The 17,322-nt window shown below is 48.7% G+C and overlaps 1 protein-coding gene across 1 annotated transcript; it reads left to right on the forward strand.

Annotated features, from left to right (window-relative positions):
- The first annotated feature begins 906 nt into the window (after positions 1-906).
- Positions 907-14,097, forward strand: Ppic (peptidylprolyl isomerase C). The gene is made up of 5 exons (XM_045131805.1): positions 907-1,062; positions 7,694-7,807; positions 8,214-8,307; positions 10,655-10,839; positions 13,228-14,097. The coding sequence occupies exons 1-5, from the start codon at positions 946-948 to the stop codon at positions 13,354-13,356; spliced, it is 639 nt and encodes a 212-aa protein (XP_044987740.1). The 5' UTR covers positions 907-945; the 3' UTR covers positions 13,357-14,097.
- The last annotated feature ends 3,225 nt before the right edge of the window (positions 14,098-17,322 follow it).

The raw sequence follows: 17,322 nt of genomic DNA on the forward strand, positions 1-17,322 counted from the left end.
CGTTAGCCAGATGCACAAGGGGGCGCACGCGTCTGGAGTTCGTTTGCAGAGGCTGGAGGCCCTGGCGCACCCATTCTCTCTCCCTCTATCTGTCTTTCTCTCTGTGTCTGTCGCTCTCAAATAAATAGATAAATAATTTTTAAAAAATTTAAAAAAATGTAATGAGAGCTTCTCCAGTTCATCAACTAATCTTCCTAAAAATAACTCTTAAGTTTGTAAAAATTCCACCCTACAGATATGCCCGGAATTTTGTTTGACTCCGGTGCTCAGGAGAGAATTCTACTGGGCCTGCGTGTGCGCGTGCGACCCAACAGACAGTAGATAAGGTCACAGAATCAATAGCCCAGATGAAACACTTAAACCTGTAACCCTACATCGGAAAACCAAGAAAAAAGGAAAAGAAAAAAAAGAAAGAAAGAAAGGAACAAAATAAAAGGCTTTCCAGGCCAGTGCCTGCGGGCCCAGGGACTTGCAAAGCTCTCCAGCTGCGAGTGATCTCGGTGAGAAGCTGGTCACCTTGTGAACTAGAACTCAGCGCCCCCAGAACCCCCAAGTTCGGAGGGGCATCCGGGCTTCAAGGTCGTGGAGGAATCCTGGAGGCCGCCGCCTGGGGTCTGCCTGTCCCGGCCCCAGGGCAGGGTGCCCGGCTCTCTTCAGGGTCGAGGCCCGGCGCCGCGGGGAGAACCCGGGTGACCGTCCGCGCCTGGGCAGCCGCGCGGCCCTGCGAAACCCAAACTCGGGCGGGGAGTTGAACTTGGGAGGCGCGCACTCCAGATCCCGGGTCCCCGCCCTGCCCCGTGCCCCCCGTCCCCGCCCTGCCCCGTCCCCGGTCCCCCCACCACCGCCCCAAGGCCCGGAGCGCGCAGGCGCAGGCTCAGGCCACCCGAGTGCCCCGCCGTCGCCAGCCCGGCTAGCGCGGTGCCACCGCCGCCTGCAGCGCTCGGCATGGCCCGCGGTCCCCGTCTGCTGCTGCGGCTCGTGCTGTGCCTGGGGCTCGGCGCGCTCGCGTCTTCCTCGGGGTCGGCGGGCGTCCGCAAGCGAGGCCCCTCGGTGACGGCCAAGGTGACGGGGCGGCGGGCGCGGGGGCCGGGGAGCGCTCCGGGAGGACGGGGGGCCCGGGGCGCAGCGGGGTCGGCGCCGTCCCGGCGGCTCGGGGACGCTGGAGCCGCGGCCCGCCGCGTGGACTCGCCTCCCCAGAGACGGCCCGACGTGAGCGGCCTGGGGCCGGCCCGGCTTCCGGGACCCGCGGGCCTCTGTCCGGCACGGAGGCTCCGCCGCGGCTCCCCGGCCGGCCTGCACCCGGGACAAAGGCGGAAGGAATGCGGAGGGTGCCGCCCGCGCGCCCGGCCCGCGCCCCGGGCCAGAAGTAGGCTGCCAGGCCGCCCGCCGCGGGGGTCGCCGGGCCTGGCAGAGCCCCGGTGCCAGCCCGCCGCCTCTGTTTAGCGACCGCCGCCTTCCGGGAGGAAGAGGTGCAGTTTCAAAACTCTGGGACGGCCTGAACTTGGAGCCAGGCGCGCAGAGTGGGCACTTGTCATCCGGAGGGCCAAGGAAAGAGTGCCCTGTGCCCGGGATCACCACTTTTAGAAAAACACCCCGCTGCCCCCTCTGGCAACCGGGACGGGTGGGGGCAGCCCAAGGTGGTCTTAACAATCAGTAGGGTTTGCCAGGGGAAATCACAGCTTTGAGTTACTGCGATGCTTAAATCCTGCGTCGCAGACCCACCCAAGCAGCCAGTAAAGAGGGCTGTGGGCGGGGAGAGGAAGGGGTCCCGCGTCGGTGGTAGCCTGGCAACTCTGAGAAGCTAGTGCCGCCTTCCTTCACCTTCCAGGCTTGGCCCCTGGGAGCTGGATTGTGCAAGGACCGACCAGGTCTAGCCCGAAGACACCACTTTCGTCTCTTGGACTAAATCCACGAACACAAACAGGAAACTTATACAACTATGGAATGTTGAAGGAAATGAACCTAATCTAGGTTGGGTGACATTTAAATGTCTGCCCAGAAGAAGCAGCCTGGCAGAGCTTAAGTGGCAAAGGGGAAAGTCCTGGTGTTCCGAGACTAGAGAGAGGGCGGTATGGCCCCGAGGCGGGGCGGAGGGCAGCGTGGCACAAGTTGAGAATGGATACGTGGGCAGCTGGCAGATCACTCAGTGCTTTAGAGGAACAGTCAGGAGTGTGGGCATTGAGACCAGGGCCAGCAGCGGTTGCACAAGGAAATGGCATGATTTCGCTTGTGCTGTTAAATTCCTGTGGTCATTCTGGAGGGGAGAGGATGTCATTTGGGGCCGCCGTGTCAGACTCCACGCTGTAGTTTGGGTCAGGGTGGTAATCTTGAGATTGGGAGCAAGGAACTCGAAACAGATTTTGGAGACAACTGATAAGAGTTGCTGATGGCTTAGAAGGTGGTAGGGAGTTTTAAACAAAAGACAGGGTTCTCGAGTAGATGTGAATTTCAGATTTGCAGAGAATAATTCTGTAGTGACTGTGCCCTGCCATACTGGGTCTGTGTCTCCGGGGAAGCTTCTTAAAGGTGCTGATACCCACATTCACCCAGAGCAAGCCAGGAGCAGTCTTGGCAGTAGCACCCAGGCACTTGCCTTTTAACTCTTTCTTGTTTTTTATTTTTCATTTATTTGAGAGTGACAGACAGGCAGAGAAAGGAGGGAGGGAGAGAAAGAGAGAGAGAGAGAACGAATGGGGATGCCAGGGCCTCCAGCCACTGCAAATGAACTCCAGAGGCATGCACCCCTTGTGCATCTGGCTAACGTGGGTCCTGGGGAATCGAGCCTTGAACCAGGATCCTTAGGCTTCACAGGCAAGCGCTTAACCGCTAAGCCATCTCTCCAGCCCCTTTTAACCCTTTCTGAGACTTGGGCTCCTCTGTCAGAATTGTCACTTGGCTCCACGTTCTGATAGCTAATCCTAGGGGTCAGCCACTGGAAACTTCTTCAGTGAACCTAAGACAACTGAGCAGGTTGGAAGATGGAGACATTGAAATATTTTGAGTGCAGAAAAGTAGATTTGCTGGGTATTGTTGTACTGTGTTGATTTCCTCAGGAGTCTTTTCCTCTACCTCTGACTTTGTTTAAAAATAGCAGTCTATAAATAGTAGGTATGAGGCGCTCTACACCCCACAGTGGCATCAATGTCATCCGAGGGTCCTGCTGCCAGGCCTCAGTCTGAAGCTCTCTGCCTCACTGGTGCCCACGTGTAAGCTCTGGCTGCTTGGACTCAGTCACTGAATCGCCGCTTCCAGCAAGTGCTATACAGGGTCTGTGCAGGACCGGTATGAGTGTTCAAAACCAACCCTGCCGTCTTTGCACCTTACAGTCATGTTAGCAGGTGGTGGCCAACAGGTAGCAGCTAGATGACCTCAGGCAAGTTATCTAATGTCTGAAATGGAAATATAAATGCCTGGTGTAGTACATATTAGGTAAGCATATATCTGCATGTAGTATGGGATTTTCATATTAGATGTGATAGAGTAGATGGAGTGTTCACCATAGTCCCTCACTTGATAACTTGATCAGTGTTGTGATAACTTGATCAGTGCTGTGTTCACCTGATGAATCCTCCTGTGACAGCGCCGTCTGGAAGCAGTTGTCATTTATCTTACAGTGAGGAATGCAGCTTACAGCTTAGAGAAAGCTGCATAGCCACTTAGTGGCATAACTGGGTTTAAGATTTCGTACTGGATGTTTTCCCTGGTTAATTAGGAAATGCGCCTACACAGGAGTGAGTAATGCAGGGGTTATATCAGTTGTGAGTGCCGCATCCCTCTTTCCCTACCTCCTTACGCCTCCGGTGTCCCATACCTCCAAATTACTTTCAGGAGCAACCTCAGGAGGAGAATGGAGTGACTCTGGTGCAGGTGCCCACCTACCAACGCAGCATGGCATCCAAATATCACCTTTCCAGGAAGCCCACTGCCACCTCCCGCCCCTTACAGTGACGCTTTATCTGACTCGCCTGATAAAGCCAAGTTTCCTGTTGCATTACAGCATTTGTATGTGTGTTTTCTCTTCCACTGGACCAGACTCCATGACGGTGTAGCCCAGGCCTGTCAAACGCAGAACTTTATTTCCAAGGATATTTAGCAAAGCCAGAGACAAGCCTCAGAGAGTTTTGCCTGGCAGCCTCCTCCCCTCCTGTGGGCCACACTAGTATCATGTAGTCTCACTGGACATTGAGCCACCCAGCATTTCCTGCCCATCTGCTTGGGCTGACTTTGTCCTGGGACCTGGGGAAACCAAGCAGCTTCCATCATGTCACCTTGAGGTTCCCAGCCGTAGGCATGTGAGGTCACAGTGTAACTAGAGGGAGCTGTGGGTGGATATTTTAGCTCTCACCCACTTAGTTTGGAAACCTGGGCCAACCTCTTACCTGCTACCCCAATTGATGAATTAGCCATGGTTATTAGCGGTCCCTGCTAACCTCAGAATGTAATTACTCATAGTTACATATTACTAATTAATTATGTAAGCAGATGTAAGGAATATGTATGGAGATACCACCCCCTGGCACTTCAGTGGTGGTCATGTAGTGTGCATGTGTGTTTGCATTCACGTATAGGAGTGCTCATGCATGCAGGTAGCGGTCAGGACACCCAGGGATCAGTGTTCGCCTTCCACTTTGAGGCAGGGTCTCTTACTCATTTCTGCTGTGTGTGACAGGCCAGCTGCCCGGGGAGCATCTGGGAGCCATCTAACTTCGCCCTGCTGCTTGCCGTAGGTGTTCTGGGGCTGCAGACACATGCCGCCGTGTCTGACTTTATGTGGTCTTTGGGATCTGCACTCAGGTTTATTGCACGTGCATGCTCTTCCCAGGCCAGCTGCCTCCCAGCCCCAGGACCTCGCTCTTCAGCGGATGTAAGAGCTCCAGACTCTTCTGCTACACGAGCTGCGTTCCCAACGCCTCGCTCATCTGGCCCTCCGCTTCCCTTCACTCCGTGACCTATGGACTTCTGTGTTGGCATTTGTCCTCTGCCTTGTGGGACTGGCCGAGAGTTTCCTGCCCAGCCCCAGCCAGCTATGGCACAGGCCAGACTTCTGCTTGGCACACTTCTTTCACTCTGGGGAGAATGATCAGGCGAGATTTGTGCCACCCTTGTCTCAGGGTCTGCTCTCCTTCTGGGCCTGCCTGCTCCCAAAGTGTTCTCTCCCAGGCCCCCTTCAGGCCAGGATTTAGATCACTCTTGGGCCCTTGCTATATATGGCCTACATATCCTGACTCTTACATGTTTTCTTAGGTCAGCTTGTGCCCTTACATCACCTTTTACATAGGTCTTTAATGAGTGCTTGTTAATTTAACAAGATTCAATTTTTCAAAAAATTTCTACTAGAATTGGGAAAACTGCTGTAGTACCTTATACTTTCTAACAAAGTTGAAAGATAATGCAAGTTAGGAGGAAAATGGTGCTATGGTGTGTGTCAGAAACAGAATTTATAATTGAAGTGCAGTGCTGAGTAACATAGTCCTTTCCCTTATCTTTGCATGCAATCTCCCAGGAATCATTATTTCAGTTTTTTTTTGAATATAGACGTTCTTTTTTTCTTTATCTTAAAAGGATGGAAAGCTTTGGTCATATCTTTTGATAATTCTTTAAAATTCCATCCTTGTTGCTGGGGAGATGGATCAGCCATTAAAGGTGCTTACTTGTAAAATCCCATCCCTGGTTCTCTTGCCAGGGTTGAAATCCCGTCCCTGGTTCTCTTGTGGTTGAAATCCCAACCCCGATTCTCTTGCTGGCATTGAAATCCCACACCTGGTTCTCTTCCTGGCATTGAAATCCCGCCCCTGGTTCTCTTGCTGGGGTTGAAATCCCATCCCTGGTTCTCTTCCTGGCATTGAAATACCACCCCTGGTTCTCTTGCTGGGGTTGAAATCCCATCCCTGGTTCTCTTCCTGGCATTGAAATACCACCCCTGGTTCTCTTGCTGGGGTTGAAATCCCATCCCTGGTTCTCTTCCTGGCATTGAAATACCACCCCTGGTTCTCTTGCTGGGGTTGAAATCCCACCGCTGGTTCTCTTGCTGGGGTTGAAATCCCATCCCTGGTTCTCTTGCTGGGGTTGAAATCCCACCCCTGGTTCTCTTGCTGGGGTTGAAATTCCATCCCTGGTTCTCTTCCTGGCATTGAAATCCCACCCTGGTTCTCTTGCTGGGGCTGAAATTCCATCCCTGGTTCTCTTGCTGGGGCTGAAATTCCATCCCTGGTTCTCTTCCTGGCATTGAAATCCCACCCCTGGTTCTCTTGCCGGGGTTGAAATCCCACCCATGGTTCTGTTGTTGGGGTTGAAATCCTATCCCTGGCTCTCTTTTCGGGGTGAAATGTTGCCCATGGTTCTCCTGCAGGGCTGCTCCATTACTGCCCACATTGTGTTCCCGCCTCAGCTTGGAAGTCCCTTGGAGAATCCATTTCCCTTCAGCTGTGTTCTGACCTAAGACACTCTGATTGTTCTTTTTGCCCTGGCTCATGTGGAGAGCAGAATCTTCCAGGCTTTCCATCAAACTTCTCTTTATAAATAATAATACAACTTTGGCTGCTTTGGCCATATAGCAGTTGTAAATGCCACACGGAGCACTAAATACCACATCAGCCCATGACAGACATTCTGAAGTATTGGCAGAAGCTCTTGTCTTGAACTGAAGCTTGACAGTCTTTACTTACTGATTTTTCTAAACTACAAAATGTCTTTTTCCTTTGACAACCCTTCTTATGTTTTTTAAAGTCATCTCTTGAATGTCTTTTTTTACCCATTCAAACAGTAAATTGGTTCCTATAATCTGAACTGGCTAACAAAATGCCCTTTGACTCTGTGGCCTTTTCAAACCTTCTAGCTCAGAATTGACTTAATGCAGCAATTTGTGAAGCAAAATGTGTATCATTTCATTTCAGATGAAATGTAAAGTTCACTGAAACTTTTAGGTTTAACCTGCAAAATGGTAACTCGTATCTCGGGTTCTGTTTTCTTTCTTTTGTTCTAAGAAATGACAGAGAGGGAACAAAGTCTGCTTGGGACTTTGGGAATAGGAGACCTGAATCCAGTGTCTGAGTTCTCGGGGCAGATGGCTTGTGAGGACTGGAGTGTGGGCTTGCTGTCCTTGGGAGGAGACTGGGGACTTGGGCTTGGCCGTGAGTGGCAGGCCTTTTGAAAGACTGATACATGTTTTAATTCTCCCTGGAGGTCCACTGACAGCGGACAGCTATTGAGAACTCATGAGGAGTTTGGCAGTGTTTGAAGTGACAAAAGATAAACCTGGATGGTTAGCCTTTTGCTCTGCTCACCATTTTTTCCCTCCTGCAAGCTTAGAGAGCATTCCCTTTACAAAGGCCAGCACTTTCTACTTTAATCTTCGTCCTCAAGGCTGCGGAGTGGGGAGGGCAGCAGGGGTTGTTCTGGGGCTGGGAGGAGAAGCTTCATGAAGTCTCTGCAGGCTGACGCTGACAGAACCAAGCCAGACTTCAAACTCGGGGCCCGGGACGGCACTTGGCCCCTAGGTGGTGCTGGGCAAGTGTTTGTTGAATGAGTATCTGTAAACGAACTGTTCTCCAATGTTGCTGGAGTGCCGCAACTGGCATCGTGTTTCTCCATGACTCCTTTATCAAACACTGACTGTTTGCCTGTGAGGGTAAATCCTTGTATTTTTATCTTTTCCATGTTATAACTGTCTCGTGTGCATTTCAATGACCCACAGGTCTTCTTTGATGTGAAGATAGGAGACAATGAAGTGGGCAGAATTGTGATTGGCCTCTTCGGAAAAGTTGTGCCCAAGACTGTGGAAAATTTTATCGCTCTGGCAACGGGAGAGGTCTGTCTGAGTCTCATGTTCTTTGCATCTTCTTTCTTTCAGCCAGACTCAAAGATGTCTTCTGGGAAAATTAGTATTAACATGTCACATGAACGTGCAACATCACATTTTATTTTCTTATGAAATCTTGATTATGCTAATACTCAGTGCTGTTAGGTTTCTAGAAATTGAAAGAAACCCGTCGAGTGAAAACGAGATAGCTCTCTTTCTGAATATTTACATTAATAACTCACCTCTTCCATAGTTCGCTCTTTTGGTCAGCTAATGATAAGCATCTCCCAGTGCGTAATTACTGAGCCTAGTCAAGCTCTATAAACATCTTGTCCAGTTTTCTCATTTTGGATAAACGTTTTTGGATCCTGTGGATTATTTCTACTTGTGTATTGAATTGAAATCATCTCTTTAGAAAGGATATGGCTATAAAGGAAGCACCTTCCACCGCGTCATCAAGGACTTCATGATCCAAGGAGGGGACTTCACCGCTGGAGACGGCACAGGCGGTAACGGGTCTTTGTCTTTCCCCCCATGCCGAGCTGAAGCCCAGCGCGTTTGAGCCTCACCTTTAAGGCACAAGTCCACAAAGCCAGATCGAAGTGTCTAAGAAGGGTGGAGTTTTGAGGACTCATTACCAGGATCTTGGTGAATAGGGCTGAGTGAGGCTTTCTGATGCAGACAGGGTTGTTGTGAATTGTTGTTGATGATTGACCATTATCATGCCATGTGCAGTTTTCATCCACCAGAATACTTTTCAGTTATTAAAAATGTTGATTAGTATGAAGTGGTGTAGGAAAATGTCTGCCTCAGGGAAGAAACTGAAACAAGGTGTGTATGTGTTGAGGTGGCAGCCAGCAGCTGTGGGTGGGGAGGAGCAGGGAAGGCACCTGCTGGAAGGACCTGGCCTGCATGTTGGTTGGTGGTGGGGTCATGATAAATTTTTTCTCTTGTTTCAAAACTGTTTTTTATGGCTGGCTCTTAAAAATCTTTATTTATTGGGCTGGAGGGATGGCTTCGTGGTTAAGGCATTTGCCTACAAAGCCAAAGGACCCAGGTTTGATTCCCCAGGACCCATGTAAGCCAGATGCTCAAGGGGGCACATGTGTCCAGAGTTTGTTTGCAATGGCTGGAGGCCCTGGCACACCCATTCTCTCTCTCTTTCCCCCTTTTCCTGTCAAATAAATAAATAAATAAAAATATTTTTTAAATCTTTATTTACTTATGTGTACTTGCACATGTACACCACAGTCTCTTGCTCTTGCAAACAAGTACCAGATGCACACACCACTTTTTGTGTGCGGCTTCATGTGGTGCTGGCTTTACATGGACTGCCAGGCGTGTAAGCAAGCACCTGTAACCCTGCAGCTCTGGTACCTGTCCACTCCTCTCTGGCACCACACTTCCTACTGAAGAGGCCAGCAGGAACGGCAACAGGCTTACTTTGCCCTAGTTTCTATTTTTATTTTCTTGCTACCTTCCCTACCCAGTGTATGTATTATGCGAGGGTGAGGCTTGAGTTAAAAAGTCTCTGAGTTTGGAAGAGAGGAATTTTTGCACCATTTAAGTTTTACTTAAGCCAGGCATGGTGGGGCATGTCTTTAATACCAGCACCTGGAAGACAGGAATAGGAGGAACTCTATGAGTTTGAAGCCAGCCTGGGGCTACATAGTGAATTTCAGGTCAACCTGGGCTTACATGAAACCCTACCTTGAAAAACTAAACTAAAATAAAAAAAAATAAACATAAGGGCTAGAGAAATGGCTTAGTGGTTAAGGCACTTGCCTGCAAAGCCAGAGGACCCAGGTTCAATTCCCCAGGACCCACGTGAGCCAGATGTACAAGGGGGCGCATGTATCTGGAGTTGGTTTGCAGTGGTTGGAGGCCCTGGAGCACCCTCTCTCTCTCTCTCTGGCTATTTCTCTCTCTCAAATAAAGAAAAATAAAATATTTTGAAAATAAATAAATAAAATAAAAATAAATAAATTTTGCTTAGACCTCCCTGTGAACAGTGCCAGGCGACCTCCCATGCCCTTGACAGTCAGCTCTAAAGCGCTGGCGTCCGATACCCACGTCTGATACTTCTGAGTCCAGAGTATGACGTTAGCAACTCCTAAATAAATAGCCTGGCAGAAAGGGAGGTGAGCGCGGCAGGTGCTGGAGGTGCTGGAAGCTGAGGGCTCCTTCCAGGGCTGGAGCTCTTCTGGAACCTTGGGACATTCCCCAGCTTAGTTCTGGGCGCTTCCTGTTGCCGTCCTCCTCCATGTCTCCATGGCCTCCAGCAGTGAGCGGCGACTCGCAGGCAAGAGAAAGCATGAGCCGCTGAGCGCGAGAGCCAAGCAGCCAAGCGCTGCTCCGCTCTTTGCAAGTGGTCTAAGTCTTTCACGGTGTGAAGTGGGCAGAGGAGGCCTGTGCCATGGGGTCATTGCAGGAATAAGCTCAGCGCTTGGCGTGCCTGATTGGGAGCAGAGGGAGGAGAACCACAGGACAAGCAAGCCGAGCACAGACGGAGGCAGGGCCACCAGGACCAGGTGGTCAGCTGCCTTCCATTCTTGCTTGGTATACGATCTTTCCCCGCAGAACTCCACCACTGACTGGTTTAGCCCCCTGTCTGGTCCCCTGGTTTGCGTCGTGCACCATTAAAGGGTTTCCTTTTGTTTGGCTCGGGCCTCAGTGTCTGTTTCCTTAATAATGGGTCAGTTTTACCCCCATCACTTAGGCTTGATCACCTGTCCCCCATTCCCGTGTCCTGTAGGGTTCTGTTAACCGGCTGCGTGAAACACTTGGCTTCTTTAGAGAGCTTATTTTGTTTAACGTCTTTTGTTTGCTCTCCTTGTTGCGGCTCGTCTTGTCCAGGTGTGAGCATTTATGGCGAGACGTTTCCTGACGAGAACTTCCGACTGCAGCATTATGGCATTGGGTGGGTGAGCATGGCCAACGCCGGGCCTGACACCAACGGCTCCCAGTTCTTCATCACCTTGACCAAACCCACCTGGCTCGACGGGAAGCACGTTGTGTTTGGAAAAGTCCTCGATGGGATGGTAACTTGGCTTGTTATTGTCCTCTTCCAAAGTATCATGCTTATGAGAATGCCTTCAGTGGCTCGTTTGAGTCTTTGCATGTGATGATTGATAGCCATTGTTATTTAATGACTGGAGTTTGCAAGGTGAATAAATTATATGTGGCATGGCATTTTAATTGCCAGGGGCTCAGAGCAGAAGCAGGGCCTTGGCATGGACAAACTTAGCATCTCAGTTAACTTAAGTACTCAAATAAAAACTAGGGCCTGGAGAGCCATGGAATGGTGTATTTTTCAGTGTAGGAAGTAACGGCATTTTAAAACATGCCACAATCTGAACAGACTTTGAGAACCTCATCCTAAGTGAAATGCACTAGCCAGGAAAGATGTGAATTCTGTGAGTGCAGAGGTGTGCAGCAGTGGAGCCCATGGGACAGGCAGTGCGTGGAGGCTGCCAGAGGCTGGGAGGGAGATCTTTAATGGTCACACAGGTTCATCTTTGCCACATGAAAAAAGTTTTGGAGATTAGTTGCACCAATGAGATGGTAAATTCTGTGTTAGATGTTTCTTACCATGGTTAAAAATGAAATATTAAAGCTGAGTGTGGTGTGTGTGCTTGTAATATCAGGACTCAAAAGCAAGAGACAAGAGGATGATAGGTTCAAAGCCAGCTTAGTTCTGGGCTAGTTTAGACTAAAAACAAGACCCTCTCTCAACAACAAAGTAGGACCCTGTGTGGCTCAGTCCAGACACCAAGTCCCATTCAAAGGCACAGTATAACAACAAACCATAATTAAGAGGATTTGAATATATGCTATTAGTTATTCCTTTAAACAACCGCAAAGAGGGCTGGAGAGATGGCTTAGCAGTTAAGGCGCTTGCCTTCAAAGTCTAAGGTTTGATTCCCCAGGACCCAAGTAAGGTAGATGCACAAGGTTGCTGCATCTGGAGTTCAATTGTAGTGGCTGGAGGCCCTGGCATGCCCATTCTCTCTCTCGCTTTCTCTCTTCCTCTTTCTCTGGCTCTCTTTGTCTCAAATAAATAAATAAAATATTTTAACAAAGGCATATCAAAGAAACCCAGTCCATAATCTGGAGGAGCTTCTCTGAAAGCCCGCCCTTCACTTCACTTCACGCCCAGAGTAGTTCTGTCCACTGCGAATCCTGCCGCCTCCGTAAAGTGTTCAGTCCAGCCAAGGAGACAGCCTGGACTCCCTTTCCCATGTTTCATTTGGTTCTGTGTGACTGGCAGTGGCTTAGCCTCCCTTACCCAAAGCCAGACAATCCTATCTCAGTCGTAAGTCTTCCTCGAATTCTCTCTGTTGTTCTGATTCTGACCGGGCAAAGTCCAGGAGCTGAGGGGCATGTGTGAAAGCCTGTCCAAAGCACTTTCTTATTCCGTGTTGGCCTCCCTCCTTTAGTGTGAAATGTAGGTGGCACGTGGACCTTGAGGCTTTCCAAGCAGAGAGAGGGGACCTGTGCCACTGTGGGGTTAGGTTATAACCATATCAGAGCCAACCTCGAGATTAATGGTTTAGGTAACCTATAAAATGGGCAAATCCAGGCCTAGGTCCGCTTTTATATTTGCCTTCTGGCCCATATTGTTATACCAAGACAAACACAGGAATGAGTCTGAAAGTGACTCAGACTCCATGCTGTCTCACACTGTGCTGGAGGAGGTAAAAAGAAATACTTTTTGCCAGGCCTGATGGTGCACGCCTTTAATCCCTGCACTTGGCAGGCCTAGGTAAGAGGATTGCTGTGAGTTCGAGGCCATCCTGAGACTGCATAGAGAATTCCATGTCGGCCTGGGCTACAAAACTCCCCTCCCCCCCAAAATACAGTTTTTGTTAGTGCTAGGTGTTTATAACATATATATATAATGCTTATTAAAGTGAGAAAATCCGCCAGTGTATTCTCTGAGAAACAGGTAGTGGTTGAATTTCCTCTGTGTGTGAGGAGATGGAGAGGAGGCAGATGAGAGGCAGTGCAGATGTAGACAGAATATGACACTGTAGGTTTTCCCTACTTCGCTTATTTTTTTTTTCAGAGTCAGGATATATTATCTATATCAGGCAAGTACAACGCTGAGCTATTTGCAAAGCAATGCTCTCCACATGGCATGGTTTTTGTAATGATGAAATTCATTTCCGGGGCCTAAGCATGCTCAGCTAGTATGCACAAAGCCCTTGGCACAAGATGAACCAGTCATGATGATCATTGCCTCTTACCCCAGCATTCAAGAGGGAGGCAGGAGGGTCAGAAATTCAGAAAAAAAATAATAATAACTCAACCAAACAAACAAAAACGCCCACCTTATTTCCCACGTGGACGTTGGAACTGGACTGGTTAAACCTCCCTTGCCTGAGCTGCTGGTAGGAACTGAGCGCTGTCTGTCTTTCTCTCACCAGTCAGTGGTCCACTCCATAGAGCTCCAAGCAACCGACGGCCACGACCGCCCGCTCACGGACTGCGTGATCATCAACAGTGGCAAGATAGATGTGAAGAGCCCCTTTGTGGTTGAGGTTGATGGCTGGTGACAGCGAGGACAGAGCGCGGGTCACGCACCCCGGCTGCGCGCGTACACACGTGTGAGCCGGCTGTCATCGGCTGTCTTTTCACCAAAGGTTTTGCCTTTTTTTTTTTTCCTAATAGCTTTTAATTTCCTAGTACACTCCCAGGAAAGATTTAAAAATCAACCATCTCAACTGGGCATGATGGCATAATACCCCTCTAAACCTAGGACTTGGAAGGTAAAGACAGGAGGATCAGGAGTTCCTGGCCAGCCTCGTCTACATAGCAAATTTGAGGCCAACCTGGGCTACATGAGACTGTATTTCAAAGACCACCACCAACAACAAAATCAACCGCTGCAGCTTTAGCGTGCACTAATTTTGATAAATCACCTGTTTGGACACTTTAAATTGAAAAGACTCATCCTGTTCTTCCAATGGTGCTATGTTTGAATTAGAAGACTTTATGTCGGGCTATTTATTTTTAAGAACACAGTCATTTATCTGTTTGTTTTTGTTAAATTCATTGCCATCTCTATGTTGGGTGATACTTGTTTGAAAAGGATGAAATCATGAAGTTATTCTGTATTCAAACAATTCTTTTCGGGTAAAGGGACATCTGATTCCTATAATCTGTTCTATGTCGTAGGCTTCTTTTGCCTGATAAAAGGTGCTTTGATTTTCTCTATGTTAAATACATTTTTATATGAGTCAACTCTTTTTGCAAGACTTCTTTTACACATTAAAGTTCTTTAGAAAAAATGTCAAGATGTGCATTTATTCTAATGAAAACAATGAACAGATTAGAAAGTTTTACAAATCAAAATACACAATTGGATAATTTGGGATAAGAAGGCATAGGAAACACAACTATCCACACCCCCAAACACATAAGCTTCTTGCTCACTTATTTTTACTTAACGTTTTTAGAATGACCCTTTGAGTTCAATTGCAATAAAAAAGAATATTTTAGTCACAGCCCTGCAGGGAGTTAAGATTCAGATTGCATTTAAACTAGATGGGAGAGCTGGAGAGATGGCTCAGTGGTTAAGGTGTTTAACCGCAAAGCCAAACCCCAGGTTTGATTCCCCAGGGCCTGCATGAGCCAGATGCAGAAGGTGGAGCATATGTGTGCAGTTTGTTTGCAGAAGCCAAAGGCTCTTGGCATGCCCATCCTCCTTCTTGCTCTGTCTGCCTCTCCCTCCCTTTCTCTCTCTCTCTCCAAGAAATAAATAAAATAAAATAAAATAAAATAAACCAGAAGGGAAAGCTCAGTGCTCCTGCAGCCTTATGACATCTGCAGCTGTGCAGATAGCCTGAACTGTGTTCAGACGGAAAGAGACCCTGCCAGGACCTCTCATGCAAGCATTGAGGAACCAAACAAGCCCCTTCCTGCAATCACCCTAAGAAGAAATGAAAGCGGACATTTTTGCTGCTGGCGGAGGTGGAGTTGACTACAGTCCTCGAGGAAAGCAGTTTGTTCATTTTCCCATAACAAATATTTCTTATTCTTTCTTTCTTTTTTTTTTTTTCATCCAGGACTGGCCTCAAACTCCTGGTCCTCCTGCCCCCGCCTCTTCAGCAACTGGCCAACAGCGCACATGCTGCCACAGCCGGCCCGAACAATAGTGTGTGCCTTCACTAAGCCAGATGCTATTTGACTTTTGGGGATACTACACTGGACAAGAGGAAAAGGTCATGCAGGGCTACAGTCCACTAGGGAACATGGGCTACACAAGGAATTCGTGAGGATGATGAAGATGGCTGTGGGGGTGGGGAGATCGCCCTGGAGCACTTGGCCATGTGATGTCTTCTGGAAGAATCATGCTTGCACAAAGACATGAAGGAAGAGTGAGAGGTGGCCTGGCAAGACCAGCAAGAAGGAAGAGAAAATAGAGCTGTGAGGGGGGAATCAGCATCTGAGGGCAGAAAAGAGGCGGTGTTCAGGGCCTGGTGTGTGAAGGGGAACCGAGGGGACATGTTTGGAGAAGACATGCTGAGCTTGGCCATCTGGGAGCTGGGTGCCAGGGTGAGGACCCCAGTGCCAGGGGAGCGGTCAGATTCATCATCGGAGCATTGATGACTGGATGCTATGAGGATTCTTGTGGGGGTGAACGTGGAAGAAACATAGGATGCTGAAACACATCCTTTGGACTGCCCGTCCTGGATGTGCCTTAGGCAGAGATCTGAGCTTTGGTGGACACCACTGTGTTGCTCAGGACAGTACCTTAGTTCGCTGTGCAGGCTGTGGTTGCCCAATTTCTCCCCCTTTCTTCCAGTGAGATATCACAACGCCATCACCTTGCCCTTCTGCTCCAGATCTTCCCCTCTGCTTCCATGTCACATGTAAGGAGACATGTTTTTATTCTCCTCCAGATGACCCCTCTGCTTCCATGTCACATGTAAGGAGTCATGTTTTTATTCTCCTCCAGATGATCCCTCTGCTTCCATGTCACATGTAAGGAGACATGTTTTTATTCTCCTCCAGATGATCCCTCTGCTTCCATGTCACATGTAAGGAGACATGTTTTTATTCTCCTCCAGATGACCCCCTCTGCTTCCACGTCACATGTAAGGAGACATGTTTTTATTCTCCTCCAGATGATCCCCTCTGCTTCCACGTCACATGTAAGGAGTCATGTTTTTATTCTCCTCCAGATGACCCCTCTGCTTCCATGTCACATGTAAGGAGTCATGTTTTTATTCTCCTCCAGATGACCCCTCTGCTTCCATGTCACATGTAAGGAGTCATGTTTTTATTCTCCTCCAGATGACCCCCTCTGCTTCCATGTCACATGTAAGGAGACATGTTTTTATTCTCCTCCAGATGATCCCCTCTGCTTCCATGTCACATGTAAGGAGTCATGTTTTTATTCTCCTCCAGATGACCCCTCTGCTTCCATGTCACATGTAAGGAGTCATGTTTTTATTCTCCTCCAGATGACCCCTCTGCTTCCATGTCACATGTAAGGAGACATGTTTTTATTCTCCTCCCATATGATCCCCTCTGCTTCCATGTCACATGTAAGGAGACATGTTTTTATTCTCCACCCAGATGATCCCCTCTGCTTCCATGTCACATGTAAGGAGTCATGTTTTTATTCTCCTCCAGATGACCCCTCTGCTTCCATGTCACATGTAAGGAGTCATGTTTTTATTCTCCTCCAGATGACCCCCTCTGCTTCCGTGTCACATGTAAGGAGACATGTTTTTATTCTCCTCCAGATGACCCCTCTGCTTCCATGTCACATGTAAGGACACATGTTTTTATTCTCCTCCAGATGATCCCCTCTGCTTCCGTGTCACATGTAAGGAGACATGTTTTTATTCTCCTCCAGATGATCCCCTCTGCTTCCATGTCACATGTAAGGAGTCATGTTTTTATTCTCCTCCAGATGACCCCTCTGCTTCCATGTCACATGTAAGGAGAAATGTTTTTATTCTCCTCCAGATGATCCCCTCTGCTTCCATGTCACATGTAAGGAGTCATGTTTTTATTCTCCTCCAGATGACCCCTCTGCTTCCGTGTCACATGTAAGGAGACATGTTTTTATTCTCCTCCAGATGACCCCTCTGCTTCCATGTCACATGTAAGGAGACATGTTTTTATTCTCCTCCAGATGATCCCCTCTGCTTCTATGTCACATGTAAGGAGTCATGTTTTTATTCTCCTCCAGATGACCCCTCTGCTTCCATGTCACATGTAAGGAGACATGTTTTTATTCTCCTCCAGATGACACCTCTGCTTCCATGTCACATGTAAGGAGACATGTTTTTATTCTCCTCCAGATGACCTCTCTGCTTCCACGTCACATGTAAGGAGTCATGTTTTTATTCTCCTCCAGATGATCCCTCTGCTTCCATGTCACATGTAAGGAGACATGTTTTTATTCTCCTCCAGATGACCCCCTCTGCTTCCATGTCACATGTAAGGAGACATGTTTTTATTCTCCTCCAGATGACCCCTCTGCTTCCATGACACATGTAAGGAGA

The sequence above is a fragment of the Jaculus jaculus genome, chromosome 12 (genome assembly GCF_020740685.1).
Source record: "Jaculus jaculus isolate mJacJac1 chromosome 12, mJacJac1.mat.Y.cur, whole genome shotgun sequence".
In the NCBI taxonomy this organism is placed as follows: Eukaryota; Metazoa; Chordata; class Mammalia; order Rodentia; family Dipodidae; genus Jaculus; species Jaculus jaculus.

Bases quoted from the DNA above. Each gene is read 5' to 3' on its own strand.
- Ppic (XM_045131805.1), top strand. From the start codon at position 946: ATGGCCCGCGGTCCCCGTCTGCTGCTGCGGCTCGTGCTGTGCCTGGGG. The intron at 1,063-7,693 runs GTGACGGGGCGG...AATGACCCACAG, and splicing joins GCCCCTCGGTGACGGCCAAG to GTCTTCTTTGATGTGAAGAT. The intron at 7,808-8,213 runs GTCTGTCTGAGT...TCATCTCTTTAG, and splicing joins TCGCTCTGGCAACGGGAGAG to AAAGGATATGGCTATAAAGG.